Here is a 21686-nt window from a genome sequence, read left to right on the forward strand (position 1 = left end):
TGCTTGGTCTTAAGAGTGTATGCTGGTCTCCTGGTCTTAAGGGTGTGTGTTGGTCTCTTGGTCTTAAAAGTGAGTGTTGGTCTCCTATTTTAAACGGCATGGCCTGCTCCACAACTGTCTTCACCAGCACGCAAAGAAAGCAAATACAGGGACAAACTGCAGGGCACTTCATTTCTAATCATAGACCCTGGAAATATTCTGGTGTAGGAGGCAAATTCTTTTCACAAACAGGATATTTTAGATGAACTCCCAGTTACAGTACGTGTTGAAACATTACAGGAATCACTGAGAACATTACTCAGCTAAACGGTGTTTCATTCAAAAGTCTAAGACCTGAACTTGGCATAAAAATATTCATGGTCCAATTATTTTTACCTATAGCTTCTGCGTAGCCTGTGTGCGATCAGGGCAAAGCCTTGGACATTGGGTCTGGATTTGAAAGGACGAGCGGTGAAGGGCCGTGCTGTACCTTGGCCAAGGCGTCACGACCGTAGTTGGCCTCTTTGTCCGTGTGTTGCTTGTCAATGACGTCACGACCGGTTGCCACAGTACGGTAGAGCAGGGCCTTCTCCACATTCTCTTCTTTTGTGGACAACAGCTCCGCAAGCACTGCCACCAATTTTGTGTTCTCAATCAGAGTCGCATCACCATCACTGCCAAACTTCAGGTTGCCCTGGAAAAGGATACAGCATAGGTCCCTAAAAACCCCCTCTTGGACTCATTAAATATTGATACCTTCTGTGAAGATTACACACCTCAGATCTACGCTTATGAACATTTGGGATACAGTGCAGAGCAGGTAAATACCCCAGACACAACATTAAAACCAAGTAGGGTACCAGGTGCAAGATGGTAGCCAAGATCTTGTAGACGGTCTGGATCTCATCCGTGGTGAATCCAATCACCTTCATTGCATCTGCTACAGCTTTGAAATCTGCACCGTCATTGATGGAGGACTGCACAGGAGGCACAAGACACTTGGTGAAGGTAGTTACAGTTGCTAGTGCTGGTTATCCAGACCAAAACCTATACGTCCTGAAAGCATGACAAATCACTGCCATAGTATGATAAACACAGTGATCAAAATGCATCATTGTATATTGTGATTTTTTTTTTAACATGCATTACATTCATTTAAATAACACCATTTGTCTTCTTAAGTAATAGTAATAGTAATAAGTAAGTAATAAGCCCTTTTCCCTGAGTTTTTCTTACAGCTAAGTTTCTTGTTGTTGTCTTTTGCTAGGAAACCTCAGTTCACGGTTTCTTTCCCACTGCATTTATAGCGGCACAATTAAACCTAGAGAATCGCTGACGCGGTAACCAATTTCCCAGTCTCCTCAGCACGCTGAGGAAAAACAACAGCTGTAGGGTTCCTAATTACACCAAGACTCCGGTGGCTAACGCTGTGTTGTAGCCTGGGACTAATTCATACAGTAGGTAACTGTGGAAACCACAGCACTTTTGGACCAGAAGCTTGACCAGAAAGTGTTCCTATAATAAAAAAAGAAACGTGGCACACAATGTTCATAGTGCCCAAGTCTGTGCCAGGACTCCGTGAACCCCACAATCCAGTCTGTTCCATGACGTCATCTTGTTTGTTGCCTTAAACTGTTTTCTGTTCCCTCTCATTAAACTCCAATCCAGAGAAAGCTGAGCCATCCTCCATAATTCTGCCCACTGAGTCATCAGTACAGAGCCATGAGAAGCACATTACGCGTATACTGGCATAGTGTTTCTTCTGTTTATGATAAACAATTTTTTTTACGTTCATGTGTAATGTGGAGTGAAGGCCTTAGAACTGTGGACTATGACTGCTACCGAAGATCCTGATTAGTGGACAGTTCTCTGTAAAAGCAGCATGTGCTATGCAGCGTGTGCCACTGTAATTGCAATAGTTCTTGAAGGATACAGTGGGATCATATTAATAACTTTGTGCTGATGGTTTAAAAAGACTGGCCAAGCAATCTGTTTGACTTAAGAATTAAAAGACGTTTGTGTGAATTTTGCATAGAACCATGTCAGGATGTTAAATGCCACACCTTGACATGGCCTCCGACTTTAATGTAATCGTTGGCGGTAGAGTCTTTCTTGATGTGCAATGATCGCAGCAGAGACTCTGGAGCTCCTTTCACAAGCTGGATGAGGAAAAGAGCAGGGAGATTAGAATACCATGCAAAGAGTAGGCTGCCATTGGGTGCTTTCACACATGTACATCTCACTCATTTCTCTAAAAAAACAAACAACACAACAACAAAGGGTTGTTTAACACCTTATACCTTCAATTTTGGATTAACATAGCCCAGAATGATTAAGAAAAACATTCCAGAGAACTGGTTTAATCCATTATTTCCCCCCCCCCCACACACACACAACAGAGAATAGTCTTTTATTTTTAGTAGGTGGTTATGACTTTGCAGTCAAACAAGTTCAAAGTGTCTGGCTACCACGAGTAACCAGGCAACAGATATAAAAACAAGCAGCTTTGTGTGTCTCTCTGCTCACCTGGTAGAAGGAGTGAAAACTTCTCTCACCTTCCTGCTGGAAGATGACTCTAGACTGAAGAGGAGGCAGAAAGTTGGAGAAAACTGTTTAAATAATGTTTGCTGACAGTTTACAACCCATGCTTACATGGCCACACATTTCAGCAGCTGAGCACGCACTGAAAAAAAAAGGGTTGAGGGGGACCCAGGCTGCTTGCTTTACTGTGTGGCATCTCTGCAATAACTGCCCTTACCTTCTCAAGCAGGTAGTTATTGATATGGCCACCAATAGGGTCCCCCTTAAAGTCAAAGTTTATATCCATGTATTTCCCGAACCGGCTGGAGTTATCATTGCGGTTGGTCTTGGCATTTCCAAAAGCCTCCAGGACACAGTTGGATTTCAGCAGCATGTTTTTCACCCTGTAAAAGCATACATCTTTAATGTGTTGTGCATTAACCACATCAGTCAAATTGGTTCAGTCTATGTCAGCATGCGCTAAAACACCTGATTGCCAGCTATTAAACAGCCTCCCACAGTTAGCTACCAAGAGCCAGTATGCATATGTCCATGGTCATGTGGGTCTAGCATATCACCACAGTCGAGTGCTGTTCCAGGCCCTGGTGCTAAGTGGCAACGAGTGCAGTGGGACCTGTTGAGCCTGGAGACGGAGTTATGCTACATGCTGCATGTGTAAAGCCACAGGCTTTTCAGCAGCCAATCCACATGTGCAATACTTCTGTGATCTGCATACACATGCATACCCTCCTGCATATGCACTAACTCTTGCATGTGCCTTTATTGTACTTTGTGCATATTGTCTACATAGACTTCAGTGAGTAAGTACACACGCAGCCACACACATGCCCACAACCACACACACACATACATGCATACATACATACATACATACACAGCAAATGTCCAGCAAGTCTTTGCTGAGGCCTCATACTCTGCATACTGACTGTATAGACTGTATCCAATAAGCGAGTGTACACACACTCAATCACTTACCCACACACTGCATGCCTCAACTTAGGCCTTTAGTGCACATTGTTCATATTGACTGCATTAACTGCAATGAGTGTGTTGTGGCCTCTGTTTGCATTGTACTAAAGTTCTGCTGAAGCAGGGACTGCTTTACAGAACTCTGACCTTTGTAGAACGAGGCAGATAATAGCATATCAATACAGCAGACCATAAATTTGAACTGATTTCAGCGGCTCTGTTCGAAGGTCTACTTTACCGAAACCTTTACACCATTTGGATGGTGCCAGACTGTGTGTTGTATTGCTCAGCAGAGGTGAAAGAACAAGGCAAGAGGGTAGACTCACACCATGTCCCCGGCAGAGATCCTGTACTGTGCAGAGACCGTTTCTAAAAATTCACTTTTTATCCAGCTAAATAAAACACATGCTTAGCACAGCATTTTGTCACTGATTCAGCCTTGCTGACCCAATATGACCCATTTCAGCCCAGATCTATTTCCACTCTGGGTCTACATTACCCTTCCATTACTGCCATTCCCTGTAAACTCAAGCATGATACATTATTCAGTTCTAATGAGGGCTTTGCTCATTCTGCTCTAATACAGATCTACGTCAGACACAAGAGAAGAACTTCTACCTTTTTCAGTATGCATGCACAAAGGCACATTATACGCTTATAGTCAGTGTATGAGTGTGAAGATAGCATTATTATTATCACACTGATAACATGACACCATTGGTATTGTGCAGGAGAGCGTTCACGCCAGTGACTCATCACTCACCTCTCCACCTCTGCTCTTTGGCTAGGATTTGTAATAGCAGCAATATACTGCATAATGTATTTACTGGCCTCCGTTTTTCCAGCTCCACTCTCTCCTGAAAACAAGCAAATTTTGTGCGTTAAATGCTTCAGTGTAAGAGTAAGTAAGCCTATCTTAGTGAAGTAGTGAAAATGAGAAGATCTTTTTGGTTTTTTTTGAGCAACTCAGGCTATGATAATGATAAATCAAAACAGTAAATCAAAATCAACATTTTATATATCCTTTGACCAACAGATGGCACTAAATATCCCAAATACTTTGGCAGTATAGTCACAAATTGTGGTCACCATTTTTTATTTTTTTTTATTTTTTTTAATGCAAATTTGTGATTGTATTTTTAAACTCTAAATTGCCTTAAAAGGGTTTTCCCTCCGCTATGGTCCCCAGGTCAGAATAATTTCCCAACTAAACAATAAATATGTAGCAGGAAGCCGCTGAGTCAGTACTGTGAATTAACTACAAATATTCTGACTCACACAAAAGGACCCTTATTGAAGGATTCCAGCGACAAAGCTTTCATCACATCCTGTGCAGGACTGCAAGAACCTCCCATCAGTGGTCCACACATGCTGGCGAACCACACATTACATGAGCCCTGAGCAGTTCTCCTCTGCCTAGAGACCTCATCACATTAGAGCCAGCCATATACGCACTGACTGTTGGTCCAAGACAATACACCAAAAATAAAACAAGATGACAACAAGCTTGTAAGAGGCGCAGTAGGTTAAAACTGGCAAACGTCAGGAAACCCCCAAGGGTTTCCTTTTGGGTTTATGTACAAGGCCAAAATGAGAACCTGAGATAACAATGCAGCTGTCTTTGTTCCTTCGCTTCATGGCTTTGTAGGCAGCGTCTGCTATGGCAAAGAGGTGTGGCGGCCGCTCATACAGCTCTCTGCCCTTGTACTGCTCGATGGTGTCCCGCCCGTAGATGTTCATGGCTCGGTACGGGTTCACCGACACCACCACCTCCCCGATGTAGCTGTAGATGCGGCCCTTTTCAAACCTGCCGGAAGAAATGGTCTGGTGAAGGGGTAACCCAAATTCTCTCATTGATTTGTCTGGGGAAAGATTTAACACTGGGGGAAAAAAGGCTTTTATCATGCATGCTAACCTATTACATAACTGAGTTAAACATTACGTCACCCATTACATGCCCTATAACAGGAGATGATAATATAGCTATGGAGTCCTGCCACAGGAGGAACACTGCATGTTGTATGGTTGGCAAATGCATGTCCCACAGTCACACCCCAACCACTAGCACCCACTAGCCCATGGTCCAGCCATGGCTCATGGAGAGGTAGAGGCCAGAAATTCCTCTGCCCAGCAGCAGAAGCCGTCTGTTTTAGGCTCTGACCCAGGAGATTGAAAGCTTCACTTCCTTCCTGTTCTCAGAAACCCTGGGTCATGCTCAGGATAAAGCCTTCTTTCTTCTCCTGCACCTCTACCAAGCCCACTCTGCCCCTGTCAGGAGGCCCAGGGGTTTGACACATCAATGTGTGGCTCTATCCAAAGATTAGGCTGGCCTCTTTGTACAGAACGCACAGCAGTATCAGTGCACACTTAAGTTTCCCACCAAGTCTAGCGTCTCTCTGGAGAGGAACCATAATTTAGGATAGGCGTTAACAGCAAAATCGGTGTGTATGTGTGTGTTGTCCCAAGACAGCACCACGCTCCGCTGGTGCGCGGGCGGATCAGGGAGGAGCAGTGGGGTAAGCCTGGGACGTTGGCACTCCAGCGACGGATGCGTGGCAGGCTGGCACATGGATAGCGGTTGTTAAAGGCTCCTTTGTGCGGCTCTCGGAGGTGGGAGGCCGTGGCGTGCCTGCTCCATTGTTCTCCCGTCAATGCACGGTCTGTGTGTGCGGAGCGTGGGCGGGCCCGCCGCAGCGGCTTGGCCCAGCGGCCCACTCCCTTCAGTACGCCGCATCCGCAGCACTTGCAGGCTATGGCCAGCTCAGATAACGGGAACTAAAGTGGTCAGGTTTGGGTCACGACAGCAAGTATGCCATAAATTTAGCCATCTCACAAGTGCCCAATATTTTGCCCCACAGATTAATTCGGGTGTTACCCCATTTGTTTTGGTTCTGTGGTCAGACCGGTGGGTTCTGATGAACTACTAGGATAGCTCAATTGATTATGTCAAAGAAATGTGCAAATACTGGATGCAGAAATCAAAGGAAAAGCATTAAAAAAAACAGTGTTCTGCATGGCAGATTCAACAAGCACTTCTGTATTATGAACCATGCTCACATAATTCTCTATGAGCGATATGCTATGCAGGATTACAGAACCCACGCTGGATGGTTCGCCTGTTCAATACTTAGATAAAGTAATCATGTATCATCCTTTATAGAATGCCTCCAATCACACAGCCTACAATAACTATCACACTGGGCCAATCCGAGATGACTTTAATACACTGCCATCTGCTCAATCAGTGCACCCAGTCTAAATTGGAAATTAATCGACTGCTTATTGCACAACTACTAACCTTTTCTAAGCAACTGAAGAAACTGGCTGTCTATATATACTGTAATTAGATGATGTGTGTGTGAGAGAGCGATAGCGAGAGAGAGCGAGAGAGAGGGCGTGAGTAAGAAGGGAAGAGGAACCTAAGGCCCTATATGAGTCTGCACTTACACAGGGTACGACTCGCTCAGCCTTGGCTGTGAATCATGGTTTCCGCCAGACCACCAGCACAGCTTGGTGTCAACAGGTGGAACAGAGCTAATCTCACCCTGTTCATGATGCACAAACACATGAGGAAGTGACCTCACCTACGAAGTTATAAGCAGAGTACTTAGAAAAGACTATATTTAGACTTTGGTCAAGTATGTCGCATGACTAAATTCTAATTCTAATTAAAGAATTAGATGTAGCTTTTCCAGTAATTTTCTAGTGTTAGAAAGAAGCAGGCCAAAACAAAATCATTTGGGCATGTAATATGATAAAATGCATCCCAGGGTGTGTCTGGAATAAACACAGGGTCATCACCACTACCCATCTGTTTCTGACATGTGGTATTACACCAACAAAGCTGGCAGTGTTAAGCTCTAAGTCACAGCATACAGGCTGGGTGTAATTGCTTAGATAATGTTTGGACTTGAATGAATGAAACAGGCCAAAGCGGGTGTGAAGTTTGATGGGAGCAGGAGGAGGCTGTGAGGTTGGGGCTGGGTGAGTCAGGACCTGGGAGGGGTTGACCTGGCCATGGATCAAGGTCATGGGTTCAGGCTGCACAGGGCCCACATTAGTTTCCACCTCTTGACATCACTGATGTTGTCATAACTGAAATAAATTCAGTGCAACAAATTCAACATGGAGCCACTGAGTCATGTATATTAGAGTCCTCTGCATGGATACAACATTCCTGAGGCTGATCTTTACACTCATGCATGCAGGCCTGGGTCTTGCCTAGCCTGTTTTACCAGGTCTAGCTGTATAACCTGTGCTCACCCAGGCCAAAGGGGAAAGGTCATCACACACACACACACATCCCATTTTTAGAGTGGAATTACAGGCCAGGATGTAGAAAACTGCAACCTGGAGCTTTGTTTTGGGTGGGTCTCTTGTGGATATTTGTCCACCGTTTACAAGGGTGGAGTGAAACCGACATTCCCTGACATCAGTGAAAACTCCAGGAAGAAATGTGAGCTATAGGAATGTGTGTGTGTGTGAGAAAAACAAACAATCTCACACACAATCACAACAAAAAGTTAAATTTAGTAAGCTAAAATAGGATAAAAGTCTATTGCCACAGTTAGAAGACTGATTAAAAAGTGCTGAACAGAGACAAAACAGTGGGCATATTAAGCAGTTAGATAATGAAAGAGGTGACCTGACCTCTGCACGACATGCTGCAGTCTGCTTTAACACCACTACAGCAGAGGGGATAATCATTTCTTGATCCATGCTTATCCTATGCACACAACTTACCATCAAGCATTCACCATCACTCAGCACACACAGCTTAGTAAAGTACATGCTGGGTAAGACCTGATAATGATCCAAACAGACTTACACTTCTGCAGTAAATGATTTTTAGCACTCTTCTCTTTGTGTTTTGAAATCAGTTGTTAATTATTAGTAATACGTGTGGTTACAACCAGAAGAGTGATGAACAACATACACTTTAAAGTAACCCCAAAGCCTTTCTGAGTAAATTACAGTGTTTTAAAAAAAGACATCACCACAATTCATGCATATTCATTTCAGCAAACGGTTATAATGGATCCACAAGATTAGACATGAGGCATAAAGCTAAGATCCTTTGTTCTTTTCCAAAAACTCCAAAAGCACAAATTTAGTGCCACTCCCAAATAACTAAAACCTGCATCTTCCGCTTCGTCTCAGGCGGTCGCTTCCATTAATTGGCCTTTAACCTTGATCTCAGCGCCAAACTCCCACAGCCGCTTCGTGCCATGAGCCCAGCTCTTCAGGCACATCTGGGAGTCACATTAGCATGCGCCCCTGCCAGGTTAACACCCGCTTAGCACTAAACAGCAGCTCCCTCGCCACAGCTGACAGGCCTCTAAAAAGCAGAAAAGCCTCCACCACGGGCCAGCAGACAAAACAGTCTTACTGGGCGGATGGGCCTCATTATGCCTAGTGAGCTTCCAGCTGGTCTAGACTAACTCTATTAGGCTCGCTACCGCTCCCTGTCCTCTGGGTCACCTCCTCTCCCTACGCACCGATACAGACGGAGAGCAAAGTGGTGGCAGGTAGAGCGCCGAGGTCTACGGCGAACGTGGAAGAATGAAAAGGGAAGCGGAGAGGAAGAATCAATCATTTGAAGTTTAGTATGCAAAGCGGTATTTTATTATTAACACTGAAAGTACAAACTGGGAAATGTCTAGGATATGATTCATGAGCCAAGCTGTTGGCCAGGTGCCAAAACGACCCTTTTTGTGCCAGTTTCCTGTTTTGTTTGGGTTGTTTTTTTTTTTTTTTGGGGGGGGGGGGGGGGGGTGTTGTTGCTCTGAGAAGGTGGGAATGGTAGCCAGGCATAACTGGCTCAGGGAGCCAGCAAGCCAAGGCTTGGTTGTGGTGGCCCGCACCTTCCAGCGTCTAGATGGGATCACAGCTATGTTTTGTTGTCTCGTTGGCCTGAGAATGAGAAAGAAAGAGGAAGGTTTCAGCAATGCAGTTTCAGAAGTCCATAGCAAAGTGACAGAAAGGGATCTGGTGGTAAGGCTTGGCATCATGCCTGCTCACAGAGACATTTTCTCTTTAGCACATGGGCCCGATCCTGCAGAGAGGTCAAAAGCACAGCAGATGGGATAAAGGCCAGCCAAAACAAAACAAAACAAAACAAAAAACAACAAAAAAGAAGACAATGATGAGCCCATCTAGCAGACTCAGACATTACTCAGCGTGTTATTTCAGGACAGCTCTCAGATTTCGATCAGAGTAAACAGAGGGCATGGAAAAGCAGAAAAACAGACAAAGAAAAAGAGAGAGGAATCCAGAGAGGGAGAACAAGCAAGTGAAAGATAGGGCAGAGTGAAGCAAAACTAATGAAGAAACTGGCTGTCTATATACTGTAATTAGATGGTGTGTGTGTGTGTGTGTGTGTGTGTGTGTGTGTGTGTGTGTGTGTGTGTGTGTGTGTGTGAGAGAGAGAGAGCGTGAGTAAGAAGGGAAGAGGAATCAAAGGCCCTATATGAGTCTGCACTTACACAGGGTACGACTCGCTCAGCCCTGGCTGTGAATCATGGTTTCCGCCAGACCACCAGCACAGCTTGGTGTCAACAGGTGGAACAGAGCTACCTCAGGATGACAGGACAGATCTCAGCTAACTGCAATTAATTACTTCACATACGGCGAGTTCAATGTCTAGGCGCAATCTTTGAGCTACTCAGTTAGTCATGTACGAACAGAGAGAGGTGGTGCACACGTTAAACATAATCTCACCCTGTTCATGATGCACGAACACATGAAGTGACCTCACCTACAAAGTCATAAGCAGAGTACTTAGAAAAGACTATATTTAGGCTTTGGTCAAGCATGTCCCATGACTAAATTCTAATTCTAATTAAAGAATTAGACTTAACTGTCCTTAGTACACAAATGGAAATAGCTGGCAAACATGAGAAAGAAGGGGGTCAGTCATAACCATAAAAACAGTGAGGCAGTAAAGGCTAAGAAGTACCGGGAAGGGAAAGGATGGCAGAGAGGGAGCAAGAAAGCACCTCAAACGTTACTTTGCCTCCTAGAGCCGTCCCGCCAAGGCTCGCAGTCCACAAATGAGACGTCTGCTGGGCTCAGATCTTATTTTGAGGAGGGAGAAAGAGGGGGAAAAAAGGCACAGTCCTGTGTATGTAAGGGCAGAAATGTGTTTCAGATTACAGGGGGTTGTATGGAAATTCTCGTGGTGAAACGACCCTTTTTCTTTGCAGGAGAGCAAGAGAAAGGGGCCTTTTTTTTAATTAATTAATTTATTTATTTATTTAAATCAGACCCCAACCCAGCCTTTCAGGAAGACAGACGTATTTTCACCATTACAGAGACAGCCTGATTTTTATTATTATTATTATTATTATTATTATTATTATTATTATTATTATTTTATTGTTTGTACTTGGAGTACAGCTCCAGATAGCTGAAAAGCACAGTCATAGCAAAGCAAAGGATGGTAAGAGGCAGAACAGCAGATGCGACAGTGTGAAGGCTGGATTTCAGCAGCACATTAACCAAAAACAAATCATCAATTAGCAAATATTAGGGCTTTCATGTGCTGAAGACAGATTTAAATGGAGGCAATTTTAGCCCACAAAACTGTAGCTATAATGCAGTAATACAAGAAAAAAGCAAAAGAAATTAATCTAGTTAGAAAAAAAATGTCCTATAATAGCCTAATTTGTGAATAGTACCTGCTTTAAGTAACAAAGATGGAAAAGAAACATTTCAATAAAATGAAGGAAGTATAATTAACACAATTAAATCTGATTTTATTTGGATTGTTTGGGAATAGCCTGAAGTAGCTGCGATCTTCACTAAATCCATTTGTTTATTTTGTATTAAAGAGGGGGACTGTGAGATATTTGGTCAAGTCAGAACTCTTAGCTATGGGCAAACACGCCAGTGCTCCAAGCCCAAGAGAGAAGATGGCTTTCTAGGCAGCAGTGGAACAGGAAAGAGGCCTTTCCTGGTCAGAGGCTCATAATGTGGGATGCCAGGAGGTAAATTCCGAGAGCCTTTAGCAAAGCAATGGAAAATATTTTTTTTCAGTGATATTCTTTCTCCATATTGGGACTTTTAAAAGGATCAATTAAATCAGGGTGTGCTCAGAATACTGTAAACCACTGTATATGAACATTCATCTCTTTTGCTGACCTATTTTGCCTTCCTAAGGCCTGGACAACTTGGTTCTATTGGTTCCACCTACCATATGCATACAAGAAGAGGAAGAAGAACCTTTAACCTTGTGTCTGACTCTTTGTACACCTGAGAGCTCTAAGGAGCCTTTGATCTCTGTGCCTTCTCTGCAGGGAGGGAATCAGGTTGCCATGTGTCACAGATGGGCTCCATGCAGCCATTATGTGCTGTTAAGGCAACAAGTGAACATTTAATGTAAAATTGGGAAGACACAGTGACATTTTGTTCTACAATTAAGTAGCAGCTAAATACCTAAGGTATTTATAATTCAACAACCAGCTGATCTAGTTTTCTTATCCACTTCAACTGAACGATCGCCACAATAAAACCCATGTTAATTTGATACACAATACTAAACCTGTTGAAATTCAACCTTTATGAGCCTCAGATACTGCATTCTCAATTAGCTATGGATAAAAGACTTTGTATTCAAGTCTACAGTTCCACTCTCAGCAAAGAACGGACAGGCCAAGATCAACAGTCCAAAGATGTGTGCTATATAGTCTTCACATCATGATGAAACCTACATGCATAAATATCTATAACCAAAACGTGTAACAAAGAGGCACCACAGCAACATTCTGAACCCAAACAGGCCTAAATTATTATAGCATTCAAACAAAAAGCACTAACTGTCAAAGACCAAATGTTATGTAGTGGGTTTGATATTGGGCAAATTAAACCAAGAATAGCCAACAAGAATAGTGAGAGCAAATAAATCACATACATCAAATAATTTCCAAAATCAAATAGTTTCTTAACAGCTCATCAGTCCACTGACATACATGCTCTCAATTTCCTGGAGGGTTGTTAATTTGCCGGTGTGCTATGGACAGGGACTAAGGCAACAAAGGGGACCTCTTGCATGCAGGGAGTGGCTATTCCCTTTTCAAAGAAACACACAGGAGGTTTGAGACACAGAGAGCACATATTAGAAAGCAGTTCAGCCTATTGACATGGTGTAGTGCTCATCAGCTGGTTGCTCTGAAGCTCCAGTGGTGCTGTCTGAAGGAAATCTTAAAATGTCACAAGTAGCCCTTATAATTGTTTTGGGAAATGTGCAGATCATTTCCAAAATATTTCCCATCAAATGAACCCTGCCACATAAAGACAGTGAGTGCACATCAGTGCACATCCGTTAAGCACTGTTTGCAGGCTGCTCACACAAACTATACTACTGACATGTAAACATGGTCTCAAACACAGTTAAGGTTATGAACAGTGTAAAATACTATACGTGTCACCAGCAGACACTTGTTTAATGTACACACCTCTATATGAGGAGCCCGAGCGAGCTCATACAGCTGCGTGATCATCTTGAATGTCAAGCTCCCTAGAAGCAGTTTCACAAACCAAACCAAACTATAACAAAAGGTCTGCATTCCAGGTCCATTATACTTCGTGTCCTTTTCTTCCTGGTATCAGAAGCCTGGCTGATCAGTGCAAACACAGCTGATATCCACTGGATGCATAGTAAATAGTATGCAGAACTGTCAAAACCTAAATCAACCTTATAGAAACGTATCATTTATTTTGTGTATTCTCATCACCAAAATCTATAATGCTTCAGGTTCTTTGTTTTGTTTGTTTGTTTTTATTGAAGAGTATTGTGAGTCAAGCACTACAAGGTCTGGGGCGAGTGTGTAACACAGATCACGAGAGCACCCCATCACTCCAAAGGGCACAAACTGGGACCTAGAGCACCCCTGCCTCAGCAACTCTTAACGGAGCTCCAGACACACATGTGGAGCAGGGCAAGTAGCAGGAAGCACGCCTGGTCACACCCTCGGCAAATAAATTGCACAGGCCATCTGCAGACCGGAGAGAAAGTCAAACGCTCACCCAGACCATGGCTGAGGGGAGTCTGGAAAAACCAGAGCATGCACAACCGCACAGCCTCACTGCTACCAGACAATAAGACATATATTTATTCAACTCTGGATCATGTTTTGGAAGATGGACTGGTGAAAAAATAGAATAAAGTGATTCTACCAATCCATGTTTCTAGTTCAAACAAAACCAAAAATATTCATCACTTAACTTTAGGAAACAAACATGCTTAATCCTTCATGCTTTGGCTACACTGCAATGCAATTTAACTGTGAAGGCCATCAAGATTCACAATAATAAAAATAATAACTAATGTTTAATTTGAATTTTAGGTCACTGATTATGCAAGGTCAAATATTTTATTATGATAAGCCTAGAGGCTATTCATTTGGGATACTTGGCACTCTGCTGTCCTAGTTACTAGATCACAGGCAGCCAGCCATTCATTAACAGACAAGTAACATGGAAATGTGATAAGCTTTCATCAAAACATAGAGCGAAAAAGATGGGTTATCTTCATCAAACTCTGCCACTGTGTGAACACTGTGGTTGTATGTAAGGGGAATTTTCATTGTCAACACCCCAATAGCTACTCAGTGCACAAAGCATAAGCAGGTGCAGCCTGTGGTTGATGACATAATTGTACATGATGTTAAGCAAAACATGATACATATATTTATCAAAGGCGGCAGCAAGAAGCTCTGTAAAGAGCAGGCTAATATTTTTTTTTGCAGGCCATCTTGTCTTTTGTTTGGGAGAGACAATTGGTCGTTAATGATCCAGTGATTAAAATCTCCAACCAATTATTTATGCACATTTTCCAGACTGGATAATATAACAACATCAGTGGCAATAAATGTGACTTCCTATTAATAGCATGGAGAAATTACAGTGCTCAACAGTCACACTTTGATTTTCTTCTATATATCAGTTGTCTTCACTGCAAATGTGCATCCACCAATCAGAATCTTTTTCTGCCACCGATTTTGAGTTTCATCTAGCTGCATGTTAGAACGTAGGCATTATTAAAGATATCTCTATCAGACACTTTTTGGTGGGTCAGCCGCACAGATACAGTTTGACAAAAAGTGCAAAGTGATAAACTGCTGCCTTCATTTTTCCCCCTCCAGTCTGTAACTCAGGACATGCTACATAATAACTACACACAATAATCGTGGTATATCCTACTGCTTGTAGGACAAACATTAATCAAAGTGCACTTGTTTTCAACCAATTGCTATGCGTAACTCAGATAAGGTGAATGACCGTGCAAGTCGCTTACCTGAGTTTAAGGTTGGCCATAAAGTCTTCCAAAGACACGGTGTCCAGAAGAACAAAGTCCGCCTTTCCGAATTCCAAACTTTCTTGCTCGGCCATAATGTGTTTTATCCAAAAACGAACACCTATGTATTTCTGACAGAAACTCACCACCAAACTTAAGTTAAGCAACGTGTACAACCCACGGACCAGACCAGCGTAATCTACACAGTTTACATAAAAGTGATGAGAATGAAGATAAATTATCAACCATCATCCAAGTCAACTGCTGAAAACACAAATGCTTCTATTTTCTCTCACGGTTCTTTCAAAAAGAGTCGCGTCGTTCCGTTTCAGAAGTCCACCGGAAAACGTGAATCCTCATTAACCTTGACAATTTTCAGCAACGTGTTGCCTACAAGGTTTCTGAGGCGTGAAAGCTAGTTGAATCGACCGTCATTCCAGACTCCTGACTGGGAAGTTCACGCCGCTTTCCTGACGCGCAGTGGCCCGTGAAACAACGAATGGTATTCCAGCAGTGTTGCAGTGCTCCTCCTCTCTAAACGCCCGAAACACGCTTCGTTTAACTACCTCTTTAGCTCGCCATATGTGACCAGGCTTGACTCATAAGAGACGTAAACGCGCTCTAATAAAATAGCCTATATTTTAAGGTGTTAGGTTACATTTCGCAGCAGCACATTTCTATTAGTAGCTTGAGGGCTCTATGGGGAAAAAAATATCATAATCAAGAATGCTTTTCACTATAGCCATATAAGGCAATGAAAACACTTACAATGTGTTTTAAGTGTAGTCCTAAAGAGTCCACTACGGTTGTTCTTTTTGTTTATTTGTTTTGTTTGTTTTTTAATGGTTCTTTGACTCTTAATTTGACGGTGAAGAGAGAAGAAAATCGTACTGGGATGATTCAGGTAAGATCTTTAAGACAATATGGCCTGACTTACCTGTGTAATATTTAAGTACAAATATTACATAAATTGTCATTTAATATACTTTCACTAACCACACAAGAGACCACAATGTTGAGAAATTTAAATATTTTTAAATTCAATGCATCTTACACAGACCATGCACCAGGTTGCTCGGTGTTAGTCTACCTATGACCGAGGGCCATCTTGTGCACGTTCACGCTGCTGCACAGCGATGACATTATTGCGCTCCCCTGTGCTCATAGAAGGTAATGACAATTTACCGAGTCACCTCAAAGTCCTAGGCGATGATTTACACTCGAACATAAAAATACAAAAACGTTGCACAGAAAACAGGGAACATTAAAAAATAAAGCAAAATAAGAAAATTTGAAACATCCATATTCCTTTAATATGTTGTTCACAATCATTTTTGAAAATTATCTATATATTTGTCATGAAATTGAATACCCCCATTCAGACCATAGGCTATATTCATTTTGGTGTGTGTGTGTATGTATATATGTATGTATATATGTATGTATATATATATATATATATAGATAGATAGATAGATAGATAGACATGGCTAATTTTGTACTTTCACCTTCTTTCTAAAAGCAGTGAACCCCCAAACGTAATGGTATTGGAAGCTGCATTCGCCCAAGAGTTTCCACAGTTATGGGTTATGTACACCAAGGCACCCTTGCGTAAAGTTGTCATGTATGTAGAGAGATTTCCCACTGAGTTTGAGCTACTGATTCGAGTGTGAGACACAGCGACCCAGTAGCCATTCACTACAAGCCACAGGTCAGTCTTGGCACCATTAGTTCCACTCTGTGTGGAGAAGAAGAACTGATAGACACCTGCGACTGGTGCCGTGAACACACCCGTGCGCCGATTGAAGGCCCGTCCCACATTGACGTACACCTTCTTGTATTGGATGCGGTTCACTTTCCCTGACAGGCGGCCGGGATAGGAGGCGAAGAAGTGGACTTTTGCTTTCGCTGTAGATCATCGTTAAAAGAAAAGATCGCAATGATACCATGGTAAGAGGCAAGATTCCTTCATGTGTGTCTTAGAATTAAGTTAGGTACTTGACGTCTGTGTATTAAGTGGAGCATATATAGACTTACCTCTGCTTTTTGTTTTCTTACAAAACCAATTGATCTTGTCCCTGCTGGAGCAAATTTCATTTTTCCTGCACCACCCACACACAAGCGTGTTCACATCTGAAAGTATGCAAAAGCGATTGAAACAAATGAATAATCGGGAGCTCCGATAGCTGCCAGAGCATTCGTGAATCGGAAATCAGTTCCCACCTGCACAGTAGGCCAAATGGCAGGCCTTCGGCTGGACAAACTGGTAGACATAGTAGTTGCCCTTGCATGCTTTCACTTTGATGGGAGGAGATTTGAAGGCACAGCAGTTGTTGTTCCAGTGGCCGCAGACCCTACGGGTGACGATGCCATCACACAGGCTTGGGTGCCCCCCTGCAAGCCACAGCGGGGCATGTGTTCCACACCTTTCCTTCTTGATACAGAGCTCAGGCATTTGAATGCTCCTGCCACGGTAGAACATGCGGTACCAGCCTCTCCAGTTTACACGCTTGTCGCAGGCGACATTCTTGGTGCTAAAGTTTGTCGCCCTCCAGGCCTGGTCCAGCACAGTGTAATGATAGCAGGGGTCAAATCTGGCTTCTGCCTCACTGTCTTCATCTTGGGCAAAGGGATAAAGCACAGGGCCGCTGCCTGGGAGCGGAAGCATGTAGAAACCTCATAGACAATATTTTACTGATTTATACAACTTAATCCATTTTTATTCTCTTTTTTTATACTTGCTTCTTTGTAATCAGGTTGAAACCAACACCCTACATGTTTGTTTGTATATTTATTGTAGAAAAATTAAAATGTACTGACCTGCTTGCAGAGATGTTACATTCGCACCATTTTCTTTGTATGCTTGCGTTTGGGTACAGTGCATCATAGCCTACAAAAAAGGCTCTTATTAAAATAAAAATAAAAAAACAATGTATAAAAGTGCAAATAGATCTAAAGCTGGAGGTTTTGGTACAGCTGTTACCTTTTTCATGTTCTCTTTCATTAAAGATTGTTGATGGTACAAGTTTTCTATCTCCTACCAAAAAAGAAAATCCAGAAAAATGACTTTATGCACTTTACAGTACATTCTTGGTGCTAATGCTTTAGTTTTCAGAAAAGCCCAGGCAGTTCTACTATACCGTGTACACCAGAGCAAGCGGCTCCTGTAAGGACCTGTCATTTGTCCTCCACACTTTCATTTCATACTAGAAGACAATATAATCTTAGATTTATGAAGTAAAAGGTCTGTACAATATGAATGGTTCATGTTCTAGCTGATGTGCATGTGTGTGTGACATTTTTAAAAATAATAATACCATAAATGCAGTAATACTGTAGAGAATAAAACTATTGACATTTCTCTAAATCCTTTTATTTTTGTTCCAGTGCTAATTTAGGAATATTTACGAAATACAACTAAATCCCTTATTCAAAAATATACAATTCTAAACTTAGGGAGGTATAAATATTACTTTTTGTGCATTTGAGGGTGCAACAGGTAATATCAGATACAAAAGAAAACAAACTATGTATATGTATGAGTATTTTCTTTAGTTTCTGACTACTTTATGCTTACCGAGTTCCCAGCCTCCTTTGTGCTGGCTGCACAGACAAACAGTGCAGCTAGCACCCAAATGCCTGAGGCAAACATCTGTAAGTAGGAGATATTTTGTCTCCCTAAATGATTTGTTCAAGTCATTCATTGGCTACAAGTTAAGTATGCAAAAGATGTTTACATTTGCAATTTTCATTTGAGATGTCAAGGTAAAGCAATGTAAAGCAGCTGGTTGCTTACCATTCCTCATAGGTACAGATCACTGAAAATGAAAAGCCAAAATGGAGCATAAGCACTTGCTTTATAGACGACACAGGAGTCCTGCAGGGTGAAGCACCCAATAAAAGAGAAGTTAGAGTTTCACACCAGCATTCACATGGAAGATGCAAACATGCACATGAAAACGTCTATAGGCAACTTTTGATCATGAGGTCAGCAAAACAAAGGGATGCTGTTTATTATCTGTACTTGAAATGAAATGTACTGTGTAGGACAATTACCAAAGTACAGCTACTTATCATGTTGGAATGCAAAGAGGTTCAGCATGTAAAAAGTTCGTATAAATAATTTATTAAATAACAATATTAAATGTTCCATATTCCAGTGGCATGAGATAGCCAGTGTTATAGTTTAACTATAATATTAATAGCAGTGTAAAATACTGACTAAGAATGTGTAATAACTAGCGCTGTCAAAATTAATGCGGTAATTGTTGCGATTAGTTTGAAATATTTAATGTGCTAAAAAAATGTATGCAATTAATGCGTACTTCACTGATAAAGAATTGAATCTGCAGTCATTTGCACTAAGTGTGAGTACAAAAGAAACGTGAAACTATGCAGAGACACGGGCTGATCATTGTCTGGATGTCGCAAAAGAATGGAACATTATGGGAAAATTATAACTACACTTGTCACTGACAGTGCTCGCAGCATGGTTGCAGCCGCGAGCCTACTTCCTTTTAAACACTTGCGCTGCCTGACCCACAGTCTGCAAAGAATGGTCATTTGTTTCTGTTGTTTTCTAATTCTATTGTGTTGATCATAGATTATTTTATTTTGCCACATACTACTAATACTCTGTCCTTACATAATGGAAAACAGTGCATCAGTGTTCAGAGTACATGCAGAGTGACTACCAAGTATCAAATTGTTGTTATACTTTGGGGTTTTTTTTGTTTTTTTTTTACTGTAACTAATACTCATGCTGTAAACATGACTATGTAATGTAAAGTGTTACATATTTTGTGTTATATATTTCTTCAACTAGTGTTATGGTAGCTAGATAATCTAAAATCAGAATATTTATTTTTCTTTCTTTTTTCATTAATTCAGTGGTTTATTAATTCAGTTCTGACTTACAATATGCTACAGTTATGAATACCAGAACTGCTGTTGCTGTAAACTAGAAATTAAATTCAAACACATTTCCCAGGAATAAATAATGTTTCATTTATGTTTTACTTTTTAGATGGTTGTTTATTGGCAGCAAATATGCAGCAACACAAAAAGGCTTCAGCTTTCCCCTTCACACATTCTTATGTGTCCGTTTAGGATTTTGTTCGTGTAAGTATCAGTCAGAAACCACATGTGCCACAAGTGACTGGTTAGTGTAAGTGCAAAAGAGTCAATATCAGCAAAACGGAGCTGATGAGATGCCGCTTAAGCATACCAAAAATACTTGGTGCTGAAGCAGTTAACTCACAGTAAATTCTAAATGATCAGAATCAATGGCATCTCATGGGCCAACTGAAGCTTATAACTTCAGCTCACACAGTATGAAAAACATCTTGGGGCTATTGGAACCACTGGAATGCAATGAATGGAAATGGATTTAAGTGGCTCTCAGAGAGAAATAGGCCCTACTTGTAAAATTTTATGGGCGGCATAATAAAATGTAAATCTGTTAGCTTGAAGAGTGAGAACTTATTTCAGGCTAAGTAATTACAGAACACTGGAGCTGAAGCTGCGGGGCTCCTCTAGATAGCTGTAGAGACGTCAGCAACAGCTCAATGAGGATGAAAGACAATGCAGTGATAAGGAGAGGCCACAGGGGGGCGAACACGCAGTGCTGACCTAGTATAAAATGAGCATTCATTACAGGCTCAGTTTGAAACCTAACATATTTCATAATGTAAACATTGATGCACAGCCAGGTCTAAATAAATGACACTGAATCTTTCAGGTTAATTAACAGTTGTAATGGTGTAATGCAGCTGTGTCTTAATCCCAATTGAAGATTCAGATTGCACTTGTTTCTTAGTCACAGAAGAAAATATCTATATTGCGTATTCGAACCAACAGAAAGTTTCATGGCCAGCTCATGGCCTAACTGCTATAAGTTGGATTTTTCGAGCCACAAGTTCTAGGGCAAAAGAGATCAATGACCAATGGACTAAAACCAATTCCATCGAGACAGTACTCTAAAATCCTGCTACAGGGACGTTAGAGCCGCCAGCAGCGCATCACGTGAGTGGGAGAGCAGTAAACAGCCCAGAGGTATGGAAGGCATGCCACAAAATGTTCAGTGCCTACGTCAAATGCATTAGAGTCATTTGAGATGACTGTATATGGCCCCCTGCTGTTGATGTGTAGCTGCAGGGCCTGGAACAGTTGCTCGAGAGGACACTCTGCTAGAAGGATGCCATCTGCCCTGCACTCTGAGATGCTTGAATATGTGTGCAGAATTCCTCAACATGTGTTGAAACTGTGAGCAAAGAGATCTTTAAAAAAGCAAATTCACACATATTCATATGTGTTCACTGGACAATAATCAAAAGCAGATTCGCTTTACTCAGTCCTTGCACACGCATGGTGAACCTGTTAAATCTGAGGCTTGTGGGCTTTGTATTAGAACAAAGACAAAGGGTACCACACTATAGTTTTGGCTACCCCTTGACTCTACAGTAGTAAACAGGCCCACAAACCAGGCCAGTGGGCACACAATGTTACAGTACATGATAAAGTGTAAAGTAAGATAAGCCACTTTCTCTGAAGGGTATTTCGCTGTGGATTGTAAACAGGCAGCAGTGTTTGATAGCAGAGCTGACCTTGCCAAAGATCAATGAGAAACATCACAGCAAACCATGGACTCTGAGAACATACTAATTACTGTGAGCTTATCATACATTCTAAACATAAAACATACCAAATGTAATTGAGGTTTAATATGCAACAATAACTACAAACAAATACATCTAAAAACTGATTGTAGGTCAATCTCATACAAGTCTTTGTCAAAGTTTGTTCTCTGCTGGACCATGTGGTTCTGCTAGAAGCCTGTTGTTTTTCTGCTGTCTATTTTAAGAGGCTTTCTCAAATTTTTTCCATCCAACCATGCCAAGCC

General features: G+C 41.8%; 2 protein-coding genes across 7 annotated transcripts in view; both read right to left on the bottom strand.

Moving 5' to 3' along the window:
* myo1d (myosin 1D) overlaps nucleotides 1–15368 on the bottom strand; it is a 49354-nt gene extending 33986 nt beyond the window's left edge. Inside the window, exons 1-9 of one of the 5 annotated variants that reach the window (XM_027029384.3) lie at nucleotides 14786–15347; nucleotides 9354–9402; nucleotides 5088–5296; nucleotides 4253–4346; nucleotides 2738–2903; nucleotides 2506–2559; nucleotides 2043–2138; nucleotides 840–956; nucleotides 470–673 (exon numbers count right to left, since the gene is read on the bottom strand). In XM_027029384.3, coding sequence (XP_026885185.2) covers nucleotides 470–673; nucleotides 840–956; nucleotides 2043–2138; nucleotides 2506–2559; nucleotides 2738–2903; nucleotides 4253–4346; nucleotides 5088–5229 — 873 coding nt within the window. In that variant the 5' untranslated portion in view covers nucleotides 5230–5296; nucleotides 9354–9402; nucleotides 14786–15347. Of the gene's footprint in view, nucleotides 1–469; nucleotides 674–839; nucleotides 957–2042; nucleotides 2139–2505; nucleotides 2560–2737; nucleotides 2904–4252; nucleotides 4347–4767; nucleotides 4948–5087; nucleotides 5297–9353; nucleotides 9403–14785 lie in introns of those variants that run through there. The other 4 variants (XR_014117345.1, XM_081698286.1, XM_027029383.3 and 1 more) reach the window with 4 other exon arrangements.
* Nucleotides 15369–16200: 832 nt separating this feature from the next.
* Nucleotides 16201–18767, bottom strand: LOC113589637 (uncharacterized). 2 transcript variants are annotated; one of them, XM_081698290.1, is made up of 8 exons: nucleotides 18582–18767; nucleotides 18363–18437; nucleotides 17926–17991; nucleotides 17769–17822; nucleotides 17606–17675; nucleotides 17009–17404; nucleotides 16823–16918; nucleotides 16201–16693 (listed from the first exon to the last, which is right to left on the bottom strand). In XM_081698290.1, the coding sequence occupies exons 1-8, from the start codon at nucleotides 18582–18584 to the stop codon at nucleotides 16290–16292; spliced, it is 1164 nt and encodes a 387-aa protein (XP_081554416.1). In that variant the 5' UTR covers nucleotides 18585–18767; the 3' UTR covers nucleotides 16201–16289. The 2 variants fall into 2 exon arrangements, with proteins under 2 accessions (XP_081554416.1, XP_026885190.2); XM_027029389.3 differs by having other exon boundaries at nucleotides 17009–17437; nucleotides 18582–18759.
* Between the last annotated feature and the right edge of the window lie 2919 nt (nucleotides 18768–21686).

The sequence above is a fragment of the Electrophorus electricus genome, chromosome 15 (genome assembly GCF_041902795.1).
Source record: "Electrophorus electricus isolate QZ-2024a chromosome 15, ASM4190279v1, whole genome shotgun sequence".
Taxonomy (NCBI): domain Eukaryota; kingdom Metazoa; phylum Chordata; class Actinopteri; order Gymnotiformes; family Gymnotidae; genus Electrophorus; species Electrophorus electricus.

Excerpts from the sequence above, each read along its gene's own strand:
- LOC113589637 (XM_027029389.3), bottom strand. Across the intron at positions 17,823-17,925 it reads CGCTTGCTCTGGTGTACACG|GAGATAGAAAACTTGTACCA; the intron begins GTATAGTAGAAC and ends CTTTTTTGGTAG. Across the intron at positions 17,676-17,768 it reads TGAAAGAGAACATGAAAAAG|GCTATGATGCACTGTACCCA; the intron begins GTAACAGCTGTA and ends CCTTTTTTGTAG.